Source organism: Gadus chalcogrammus, chromosome 3, assembly GCF_026213295.1.
Source record: "Gadus chalcogrammus isolate NIFS_2021 chromosome 3, NIFS_Gcha_1.0, whole genome shotgun sequence".
Classification (NCBI taxonomy): Eukaryota; Metazoa; Chordata; class Actinopteri; order Gadiformes; family Gadidae; genus Gadus; species Gadus chalcogrammus.
In genome coordinates, this window is record NC_079414.1 from 18,725,218 (window position 1) to 18,737,842 (window position 12,625).

The following is a 12,625-nucleotide window of genomic DNA, read 5'->3' on the forward strand; positions in this document are numbered from 1 at the left end:
GAGCCACGCCTACCAAGGTATCCGCTGGTGGCGACGTTTCGGAAGTATTTACAGCCGATCCCCTTCTGCTCTTCCCAGGAGCCACGCTCTCCTGGTTCCTCATGGAGCTCCACTTTGCCCCCGAGGTCACTGTCCGGGTCCATAGTCTCCCCCCCTGTCAACGGAAACCAACCCTCATCTAACACACAATATTGGAGAATATAGCTTTGCTACCACGGGTGTGGTTTCAGTTTGAGTCGGTCAATTGATAGGAATATGTACCAATTCCTAATGTTGATTGGATCACTGAATTGTCCCTAGCCGTCAATTCGATAATACCACTGCACAACCCTACTCTGACTACTCACCCTCTGTCCCTCGCCATGGGAAAAAAATACAAAATGTCATTCATGTGGACCTAATGAAATGGTCGAACAAATGTAGTTCCGTGATTAATCTGTTGGAACACCTTCATCCAAACAGGATCACAAACTAACACACACACTCAGACACACCTGACTCCCGGATGTAGAGCATAGACTGAGCGTGGAGGAAGCGGCGTCCCGTCTTCCTCTTCGGAGGCCGTCTCTCTCTGGGCTCTGGTTCGTCACCAGTCACATCCTCAGGAACCTCAGGCACGACCAGGAGGTGGCCGGCGTTGTACATGATCTCCGCTTGCAGGGACTGCACACAGCTCTCAAAATGCTCGTCATCCGTTTCTGCATTTCTGGTGGACCGTGATGGATGAGAGGGTTAAAATTGTGGTAGTCGCAGTTCGACCCATCGAATGATGCCCAGTCTCCGTAGTCTTACCTACAGCCATCCGAGATGATTTAGGCGCTACCCGCTTATTAATTACTTACATTCATCTGAAGTTACTAACTTTATCGTCATTGCTGCCGCCAGTGAAGAAAAACGGGAAACATGAATAATTCTAAATGTATAATATTTACGTTCAAGCTGAATTATTATAGATTATGAACAATTCATGACAAGCACATTTTCTTTAATTCTGTTCTCTATACAGCTTATTGTTTCCTTATGGTTTTCTGTGATGTGTCTCTTTTCTCCTATATAAATCCCTATATCCCTATATGCCCCCCCCGCTCCAGGATCCCTCTAGATCCCTCCTTGTTCTCCCCCAGGCCTTCCTCACCTGAAGTCCACCCAGAGCAGCCCAGCGGTGACCAGGCCCAGCCACTCGCTGGCCTCCCAGTCCTGGGCCAGCATGACGGGCACGGTGAGCACCTCCCTGGAGTCGGCGTAGCTCAGCTCCCGCTTGCAGTTGCGGGACGCCTGGTAAGCCGGGGTCATGATGGGACAGATGACCGCCGCCTCCTCCACGCCCGCAGCCATCCTGGTGGACACACACACACACGCGCACAAACACACACACACACACACACACACACACACACACACACACACACACACACACACACACACACACACACATACATATATACACATAACACACAATTGACAAACACACATACAGTACATAGACAAACACATACACACTACTGTGAATTTTAAATGCATGTAGGCTAATTAATGAGGCGGTAGGAGCCTGCAGTAAGTCTGCAGACTCAGTCACTCACTCATGCACACAAACTCTCACCTCCTCTTGAGGGTGTCCAGTTGCATGTTGTCTTGACAAGTAAATAAGTGGTTAGGAACCGAATTGTGTGTAGAGGGACATTTAAGACTCGGCCTGAAAATGATTTGTGCTCCCGCCCTAATGTCTCCAGCATACCACCACCTCCATTGGTCTTTATTCAGTATAAGTTGCTTTGGATTGTGTGCCTCATAATTTTATATATTGATACTTTGATAGATTGAACAATAGATTGAACAATCAGAGAAAGGAGCAGAGGGTGCCTTTAGGCTTCTTTTTCCCCCCTTCCCATCCACTCAATGTACCGCTATACTCACGCATCGTTGATGTTCCCGGTCACTCCTCCCTCGATGTCCATCCACACAGGCAGTCCGTGCTCTATCAGCCGGTCGTGTATCCTCTTCACCAGTGGCTGGTCGTCCCACTGGTAGGACAGCATGATGTGAGCCGGCATCTTCTCCGTAGGATCGAGTGGTCCGTCGGACGTCTCGGTCTGGGTATTTCAGGTGAAGGAAGGGTTGCGTGAGATGAGTTGTTTACTCAAGTTCTTCTGTTACAGCCGTTGCCTGGTGACGATAATGGCACCAATGGGACACACCTGCAGTCGCTGAACGAGGGAATTCAAGTATGCCTTTCCCTGGATTATAGTTTGTACCCTGCATTCACAAATGAAAACCACATTTGAAACCTTGTTTTACGGCTATGTTTCTGTGGAGGTGAAGTGAAATATAGCCCATTATGCATTATATGTATTCTAATACAAATAATGTATATTGCTAGGGCTTGGTTGGGGGCCCTTTTGCCTCAATGCAGCGTGGCATGGATTCGATCAGCCTGTGGCCCTACTAAGGTGTTATGGAAGACTAGGTTGATTCGATAGAGGCCTTCATCTCGACTGCATTGGTGGGTCTCATGTCTCTCATCGTCCTCTTGACATTACCCCATCAACTTTCTTAGAGGTTCAGGTCAGGTGAGTCTGTTGGCCAATCATGCACAGTAAACCAATGGTAATCAAACCAGGCAGGTATTGGTACTTTTGACAGTGTGAAAATGTGCCAAGCATCTCCATAGATCAAGCATGAAGTGCTCTAAAATGTCCTGGTAGAAGGCTGAGTTGACTTTGGACTTGATAAAGCACAGTGGACCAACATCAGAAGATGACATGCTCCCCGAATCATCACTGACTGGGGTAGCTTCACACTGGACTTCAATAAACTTTGATTCTGTGCCTCTCCATTCATCCTCAAGACTCTGGGACCTTGGATTTCAAATGAAATGCAAAGTTAACTTTCGTCTGAAGAGAGGACTTTGGACCACTGAGTGACAGATAGACCAGTTATTATTAAGACGCTTCCAACGTTGTCTGACAACGTTAGAAGCGAGTGGCTTGACACGAGGACTGTCTTGACACGAGTGGCTTGACACGAGGACAGTTGTAGCCCATTTCCTGGATATGTCTTTGCATGGTGACTCTTAATGCACTGACTCCTGCCTCAGTCCACTCCTTGTGAAGCTCCCACAAAATTTTTGAATGGCCTTTGCTTGACAATCCTCTCGATGCAGCTGTTATCCCTGTTGCTTGAGCACCTTTGCCTCCCCCTTTTTCGTTCCATTCAACCTTCTCTGAATATGCTTGTATAAAGCACTCTGAACAACCAGATTAATTAGCGAGGTCGTTTTGAGACTTACCCTCCATGGAGTCTTCCTCATGATTGTGAAGCTAACCAGACTGAGAGACCTTTTAAAGGTTAAGGAAACTTTTGTAGGTGTTTTGAGGTAATTCTGTGATTACAGTGTGACGCTTTGAGTCTACAACATTTAACTTTTTCACAATATTCAAATTTTCCGAAATACTGAATTTTAGGACTAGGGCTTCATTAGCTGGAAGCCATAGGCCTAATAATCAAAATTTAAATAAAAAAAAAGGCTTGAAATATTTATAATATGAGTTTCGCTTTTTAAATTTAATTATTGAAATGAATGAACTTTTCCACAATATTCAAATGTATTGAGATGCACCTGTAATATAACCTGACTCGCAAGATGAATTGCGTTCCACCTAGCTCCACTCATCCGAAATTCATCTGGCGGGTGTCACTTTATGGAAAGCTAATGTGTAATCTCTATCCAAGTCAGGAGAGGGCGTCCTCGTAACAGCAAACGAGGAGTCGACTGACTTGAACTATTTAAATTTGCACTTAAACTTGTGTAATAAAGGCATTGTGGATCCTTCTCAGATGTATTAAAAATAATTTTAATTTAAAAAAAAAAAAGACTTCGGGCAAACATCCATGATGTTTCGAAGACATGAGAACTGGCTGCTTCGGCTAATCTGGTTAAGAACCTAAACCCTGTTGTCTGTCTCGGTCACAGATGGAGCGCGGCTCAGCTGCCCCTGGACCATGTTGGCATGAGGCGGACACGCTCGGCGGCGATCGACCAGACGAGCAGCGGATTCCCGAATAACGATTTAATTATACCTCAATTATTGTAGGGTTTCGAATACAAAGTTGCGTTGGTGATTTTATTTTTCTATGGAATCAAGGCTCCGGGGTCGAGTCCATGCAACGGTTGGTGGAAATGCTGTTTCAGTAACGGGATGATCTTTGAGCGACACAATGGACGGTGCGCTCGCAAGCTGTCGAGTTGAGCGCGGGTCCGAGACGTGAGACATCTCTGGATTAGAAATCGGTCAGAAGAAAAATATGTAGTTTCCCTTGTCTTTGATGCCAGATTTGGCTATTTTCAAAGGAGTAATGGGTCACAAAAATGCAAGTTCAGCACTCCATCTACTGCTTGTTTTGTCGCTGTTGGGTACCCGTTCACTCGCACAGGTGTCCAACCTAACGCTGTCCATTGAGGAGGGTCTGCCCGCAAGAACCATAGTTGGGGATATCTCTGCTGCGTTGAGTGCGCCAAGTTCCTCCGGATTCTTCATCTCGGAAAGTAGAGATTCCTATGTTTTGATAGACTTGGAAATAAATGCAGACACCGGGATCATCTCTACGGCCATCGTTCTGGACCGGGAGATTCGAGATAAGTATGAATTCGTGGCCGCCACCCTAACCGGGGAGGTGATTAAGGTGAAAATCAAGGTCAATGATGTAAACGACCATTCCCCTGTTTTTCCATCGGATACGATCGATTTAGAAATATCAGAGTTAAGCCCCCCTGGATCTCGCTTTGAACTCGAAGGCGCTGAGGACCAGGATGAGGGGGAGTTTGGTACCCAGGGTTATAGGATCTCTGAAGCGGACATGCGAGGGCTGTTTCAATTGGAATATCGCAATGGCTCAGACAACCCCTTCCACCTTGACCTCCTGCTCACCAGCAGACTGGACCGAGAAGCTTTGGACTTCTATTCCCTGACCATCGAGGCGTTCGATGGGGGCATCCCTGCCAGGACGGGGACCCTACACGTTAACATCCACGTGCTGGACGAGAACGACCACCCGCCCGTGTTCAACCAGACCGAATACCACGCCTCGGTGTCCGAGGACGCCCCGGTGAACTCCACCGTGTGCCGGGTGCACGCGACAGACCGGGACCTCGGAATCAACGGCCTTATAACCTACGAGATCAACCGGCGCCAAAGTGACTCTGGCGAGATGTTCTCCATTGATGAAAGAACAGGGGTGATCTACATCAACAAACCGCTCGACTTCGAGACGCAGTCTTTTCATGAGTTGATCATAAGCGCGCGGGACAACGGCGTCCAGTCCGAGTTCAGCAGCACCTTCGTTGGGGTGAAGGTGCTGAACATCAACGACAACACGCCCACCGTCAACATCCTGTTCCTCAGCGAGTCGGGGGAGGCCGCGGTGTCTGAAGGGGCCGGCCTCGGGGAGTACGTCGCCCGGATCCTCGTGTCCGACGGCGACGCTGACCTCGGGGACAGCCAGAAGGTCAGCGTCACCCTGCAGGGCGGCGAGGGGAGGTTCACCCTGAAGCAGACGGACCACTTCCTGTTCGCCCTGTGCGTCGACGGCCCGCTGGACCGGGAGGAACGAGAGCGCTTCGAGTTGACGCTGCGGGCGACAGACCAGGCCGGCCCGTCGCTGAGCACCGAGGTGACCTTTGACCTCATGGTCACCGACGTCAACGACTGCCCTCCGCTCTTCGAGAGGGACGCCTACACGGTCCGCCTGGCGGAGGACGTCCCCCCGGGGACCTCCGTGGTGCAGGTGAAGGCCCGGGACGGGGACGAGGGCCCCAACGCCTCGGTCCGCTACTCCCTCCTGGGTCCGGGGGGGTCCGGCCCCCAGAGGGACCCCCTGCCGTTCACCGTCGACCCCTCCTCGGGCCTGATCGTCACGCTGCGCCGGCTGGACAGAGAAAGGGAGGCGGCGGTCCGCCTGCTGGTGGAGGCGGGCGATGGGGGCGAGCCGGCCCTGTCGTCCACGGCGACGGTCACCGTGGTGATCGAGGACGTCAACGACAACGAGCCGGTGTTCCAGCAGCAGCTGTACAACGTGTCGGTCCCGGAGCACAGCCAGCTAGGGAGCTGCTTCCTACAAGTAGGATGGGCTTTATGGTTGTGCTTCCTAGTCAATGTTTTGACATCCGTTGAGGATGGGTTATATCAGTGTCATACCACAGCAGGGGAGAAGACATCAGGGTTTTCCCAAATATATCGACCCCTACTTGGTGACTTTGAGGCATAGTGGCTTCTTGGCATCAGGCACAGATCAGTTTGCCAAAACCACCACATTGACACTTTCCCTCCGTCTCCCTCCCTCCATCGTTCTCTGTAATCTCTTTCTCCAACTTCTCAGACTCCATCTCTCCTCTTTCTCCAATTCTTTCGCCCATGCCCCTTTCTTTTCTCCCATTCCCCATCACTCTTTCACTCTATCGCTCTCTATGTGTCTACTATCAGTCCGCCCTTCTCTCTCTCTTCCCCTACTCTCTCCTCTCCTGACTCACTGCCTCTCTCTCTGCCTCTCTCTGTCTGTTTGTCTCTTTCAGTCATCTCACAGTGGACAAATATGTCCTTCATTCTCCACACAGACCACGTCATTGTTGTTGTCCTAGATGCCCTCAGCACGCTGGCTGCTTGATAGGACAGGTCTTATGGCTGAGCTACCACCTCATGGTACCAGCCTCCTTGCGAGGGACAAAAGAAGCCTTAGTCAAGCCTCGCTCACTCTCCAAACACGAGCTGACATGAACTCACGGTTGTCGAGGCAGAACCTCTACAGATCAAGCTGGGGCGATCCGGGTTAGATGACGGATAGATGAGCAATGTTTGCTACAGTCCACTGGGTAGGCCACATCTAGCACACATCTAGGTGGACACGCCCACTTGTGATGTCAGAAGAGGCAGATTTTCATTTTTATGAATACTAAACAAATATGTGCATTACATTAGAAATATGCTCTTGCCTACTGTGGATCCATTCTATCTGTTTCCTTATTAAAGAATAAATTAGGTTTAGCATTGCTGTGATTTCAAACCAGCTATGTATTCGTTTTACACATGAACACAGCCAACTCTCATCGATGAATATATCCGTTGTGCTAAACAGATAGCACAATAGGCCTATACATAACATATGTTAGGTGAGTAACTGATGCTAGGGGTTTCCAACACACATACAGTGGATTGAATGGCACTTCGCTTACCCACTCTATGTTCCCTAGCTAACCCCTTTGCTATAAAAAAAATTCATTGCTCATAGATCATAAAGTCCAAGAAAGCAACCAGGATCGGTAAAAGATAATTGATCGTAATCTAAAATTTTGTAAAGATGAAAGGCTGCGGTCCTGGACACATGCACACTTCGTGCTTCTATTGTGACACACACTGTCTCAGTGCTTCTATTGTGTTCATTGCCTCCTTCTGCCTTTATTATTATCATCTATTATTTCCTGAGAGTCAAAATCTCCCCCTACGATACATTACCGTTTATTTGTCAAAATGTTATAATCTGCACCAGGACTGTATATGAGTAATTTAAATATCAGTCAATGTCACTGTTAAACACAAGTATTCAACAGTTATTAGAGGACAATAACAGTCTTGCAGTCAGTATGGTTCCGCAATCAAAGTATTTGTGAATGAGTATACCTCTGAAACCTTTCGTCCATTTCCTGTGTATCTCAGGTTGTTGCCACGGACGCGGATGGTCCTGACTTTGCCTCGCTGCAGTACTCGCTGTCGGACGGCTTTGACCGGAAGGACCTGCACCCTCTGTTCCACATTAACGCAGACACGGGGGAAGTGTGTGTGTCCCAAGATATCGACCGCGACACTGGACAGACCTCTCATGATATTCTAGTGAAGGCCGTGGATCAAGTGAGTGTGTTTTCTAGTCATTTATCCGCAGCGCTTTTATCAAAAGGGATTTTCCTACAATTCAGTGACATGTCATCATGTCAGGAGCAGGTAGGGGTGGGGCAACTTGCTCTGGTTATAATTAAGGTTGTTGATATTCGGGTCAAACCCAGTGCCAAACCCTTGCCCAAACACAATCCTTCCCCAATCCCTATCCACATCTCCCAGTCCCATCAATGTCCCAGGGAACCCATGTTGGCTAGAAATCCTAGCAGTGTGTATGTATATAGACGGTCTTGAGAGGAACTATCAAACCTTTCAAATATTTTTTTTTAGGAATGAATTGAACATAAAATCATCATAGGTTATAACTCAGCAATCGGACCCCGTATGACCCCATGAGGGGCCCCCGGCCCGGAGATTGGGAGACACACTAACAGTCGAAGCGTTGACAGCCACTCATCGCCCTCTGCCCTGTGTCCCCCTCCGTCTCCCCAGGGAGGGCTGAGCGCTCAGACCTACGTGCACATCGAGGTGGAGGACCTGAACGACAACGCTCCGGTGTTCAACCCTGAGCAGTACGCCACCAGCGTCAGCAGCCACGCCCCGCCGGACACGGAGATCCTCACCGCCATCGCCACCGACCCGGACTCGGGGAGCTACGGCCGGGTCACCTACGAGCTGCTGCCCAGCGACCTGTCCGGGCTGTTCACCCTGGATGGGGACACAGGTAGGAGGAGGCCACCAGGAGAGGATCAAAGCTAGGGTGGGAGAACCCAGTGATGGTGGATGAGAGGTCATACGCTGAACGCTGAATCGTGTCAAGAGACATTCTTTATTTTTCTTTATTTTGCAGTAGTACAACATCTGGTGGTTGGAGCAGAATCTAGAGTTGTTGAGTTTGTTGGATGGAATAGCATGATACAGACTGATCTTAGTGTACAAATTAATTCAGTAGTAGAATGTTTCTCAATGTGACAAAAATTGGTTTTCATACTTTATTACATTCAAAACATGTAATAAAGGACAAGTGTGCAATCTTTATTAAGTAGTTATTTGCATAACATTATTCTATATATTGTAGTAATAGTACGGTAATTGGGATAAACGTATCACAATGTGGGCCGTATTAATGGTTTAATTGCTCACACAACATTGCCTGAACCAAGTGTGTACATCGCTCCACTGTCTTATCTAACGTGGACGTGCTGAGCTGGGCCCTCCTGCTGGGGTAAACCACCACTTACTGACTGCTTAATCCCTCCTGGCCAGACAGGTTCCACTGCCACCCCACAGCAGGGGTTGGGCAGTCAACCTGCTTAGTGTCACCACTGAAACACACATTAAACACACACACTTTGCCGCACCTACAATGTGTTCAATCCTAGTTATCGAGTTAACCATAAACATTGTCCCGTGGTGGCACACAAAATACTTTGTTTCCCAAGGTATGAAGAGTAAATTAGCTTTAGCACGTTGTTTTAATAGTGACGCACTTTGAAATGGACGGGCCCGCTACCTCACAGCAGAAGACCCCCATCCCAGTGGAAGGGCCCTAACACCTCCTGGGTTGTCAAGTCAATTTAGGGTGACAGGGTTTATGGCTAGCCCATCTGTCGCTGACATATGGGGGTGAAGGCTTCATCAGAGGAAAGTATAGGAACCATGGTATAACGTAGCATATGATGTAGCATATAATGTAGCATATACAGGCAATACTTAAAACCTCAACTCTAGTATCCATTGCTTTATGTGTACTGTTTTTATTTGTATTGTCTTATGGACTGTCCTGTATCTCTTATCTAATCTTCATTCCAGACCCTGTATGTGTTTTGTGTGTTGGGTATTGCTCATACGGTGTGTGTGTGTTTGACCAGGGACTCTGTACCTGCGCTCCACCGTGGCCCACCTGGGCACGGCCAGCGTGACGCTCTCCCTGAGCGCCCGCGACGGCGGGGGGCGGACCTCGGCCACGCCCGCCAGGCTGACCGTCAACGTGGTGGGCAGCGCCCAGGCGCCCGCCGTCTTCCAGCGGTCCCGCTACTCCTTCAGCGTGGCCGAGGACGCGCCCCCGGGGACGTCCGTCGGCACGGTGACCGCTGTCTGTCCAGGAAGTGAGTATGACCGTGTATGGAGACCGATGTGGCTGGGCTGCGCGTTGTGGATGCTAAGGGAGTATCCGCAAAAAACCTGCCGGTGCAAAATCTCTTTTGCATGTGTCAAAATGTTTTGTGTCCAAAACACTGTCCATCAATACTCATACATTCAGTTCCTTCATGCCACTTCAGCAACTGTCTGGAGTTAGTACTTTAAAAACACTCTATTTTGAAGTGGTTCCCCTGAGCGCTAAACAGCAATATCATCAGCATTTTTTAATTCGTCCTCTTGGAAGATCTTCTTAGAAAATACGTATCTGTTTTTGTTAAACGGGAACTCCATTATAGAGTCTATGGGTCGGGACATGGGTTCAGACTGGTTGTTAGTAGATGCGTATGACAGAAAGAGGAGAAGTCGCCTGATGAATATCCCAAGAAGTAGATTTTAAAGAGTAAAGTCTCTACTTTAATCTACCCTCCCTGGCTCAACCGATTACAGGCCAAACAACAGATTGATGATACATTTCCCATTCCGTGAACAATATCGCTAAGTGAAGTAACCACACAAGCCAGCTGTGTGCATGTATATGTTACATTCACATTTACACATTCAAATTAGTGCATTTAGCAGATGCTTTATCCGAAGCGCCCTAAAATACAATACGAAACAACAAAATATCGCTGTCGGTACAGTAAAGATGTTCATTGTAACAGTTGCCAAGCACTGACAGTTGCTAGGCTTTTTTGTATATGACTTTCCCCGTATACAACAAAGAAAAAACGTTTCACAATCCGTACAATGGTATATTTACTCTGCTGTAAGTATTTTGTACTGCAGAGATTATGGCTTCTTGATAAGTTGTCACGTACGCCACCTCAATAGCAGAAAGCTAGCCTAGAAGTAGTTCAAGGTTCTCTAATCAATTAACAGATTAGCTCTTCAACTTAAACATCAACACTGTGTTTACAGAAGAGGACAAGGAGGCGGGGTAGGGAACGTTTAAATCCACTACAGCTTAACTCCTTCCTATCTTTACTTAGTAGTTACAACAAAGGGATTTGGACCTGACCGGTAATTACTTAAAGTGCCGACTGAATGTGTTTGTGTGTGTGTGTGTTAGTGTTTGTACAAGCATCACGTTATTATCAAATCCAAATATCCTAATAATCATTCCGAATAACATCTCCATATTGTATGCATACGCATGGAAATTAATATTTACTATTTAATAAATGCTTATATCCAAAGCGATTTTCGGAGATAACATGTAATTATTGATCCTGCTCTGCCTACCTGGGGATAGTAAGGCAAAGTCCAGTCCAGAGTCCAGTGCCTTAACCATCAGACCATCCTACCCCCATGGCTTGAGACGTAATGTTGGTGTCTGTGATATGAACCCTGTATCACCCTGGGGCCTCCGTGTCTCCCCAGGTTCCCCCGAGCCCGTCACCTACTGCGTCTCCTCTGGGGACCCCCAGGGCTGGTTCTCGGTGCACCCGGACTCCGGCCTCATCAGCACCCGCCGGGCCCTGGACCACGAGGCGCAGCGCTACGCCCTGCTGGTGCTGCAGTCCTCCAGCGGCCTCCTCTTCAGCAGCACCCAGGTCAACGTCAGCGTGGCCGACGTCAACGACCACGCCCCTGCCTTCCCCGCCGCGCGGGAAGCGCTCACCCTGTCCCGCAGCACGCCCCCGGGCGCCGTGCTCTTCATCGCCCACGCGCGCGACGCCGACAGCGGCGCCAACGGACGCGTGAGCTACCACCTCACCGACCCCGGGAACGACGACGCCGGCGAGAAGACGCCCTTCGCCGTCGACCCGGTCCTGGGTACGCTGACGTTGGCCGGGAGTTTACGGACAAGCGCCCGGCGGGCGTACGCTCTGGAGGTCGTGGCGAGGGACGAGGGCCGGCCGCCGCTCGCCGCCCGGCTGACCCTGGAGGTCACCGTGGACCAGGCGGGCCCGGAGGACGACGCCCTGGCCTTCGAGTCGCTGGTGTACCAGGTGGAGATCGGCGAGGGCTACCGCAAGGACGCCCGGGTCATCCAGGTGAAGGCGCACCTGGGGGGGCCGCAGGGGGCCCACGCGTCCGGCGGCCCCGGGACCACCGGGATCACGTACTCCCTGGAGCCCGAGCCGGGGTTCCCCGCTCCCCCGTTCCGCGTCCACGCCCGGAGCGGCTGGCTGTACCTCTACCAGAGCCTGGACTACGAGTCGGAGCCCGGGTACGGGTTCAGGGTGGTGGCCGCCGCCGGAGAGGACGACACCAGGAGCAGCGCCACGGCCAGCGTGAGGGTCCAGGTCCTCGACGCCAACGACAACGCGCCGGTGTTCGGGAGGGAGGCGTACTACTTCACGGCGTCAGAGGGCAGCGCACCGCAGGGTCTGGTGGGGACCGTCCAGGCCACTGACCGGGACGCCCAGAAGAACGCCGAGCTGTCCTACATGCTGCTCTCGGACGGGAAGTACTTCCGTATTAACACCAAAACAGGTAAGGAAATGTTAAATATAGTGATAATATTGCGGTCGATATTAGTGATGTGTGCAGGTTCAGGTAAGATGTTGAATTAGTGGGTAATGTGTGAAAAATTCATATACAGCGTGACTGATAACACAGAGACAAAAGAAAGGGACGGCAGTGGGATGTGTTGGCCA

At 49.9% G+C, this 12,625-nt stretch overlaps 1 protein-coding gene across 1 annotated transcript in view; it reads left to right on the top strand.

Annotated features, from left to right (window-relative positions):
* The first annotated feature begins 4,353 nt into the window (after nt 1-4,353).
* dchs2 (dachsous cadherin-related 2) overlaps nt 4,354-12,625 on the top strand; it is a 28,431-nt gene continuing 20,159 nt past the window's right edge. The window contains exons 1-5 of the mRNA XM_056586424.1: nt 4,354-6,114; nt 7,704-7,895; nt 8,373-8,604; nt 9,752-9,988; nt 11,403-12,461. Of these exons, the coding sequence (XP_056442399.1) occupies nt 4,354-6,114; nt 7,704-7,895; nt 8,373-8,604; nt 9,752-9,988; nt 11,403-12,461 (3,481 nt within the window). The remainder of the gene's footprint in view (nt 6,115-7,703; nt 7,896-8,372; nt 8,605-9,751; nt 9,989-11,402; nt 12,462-12,625) is intronic.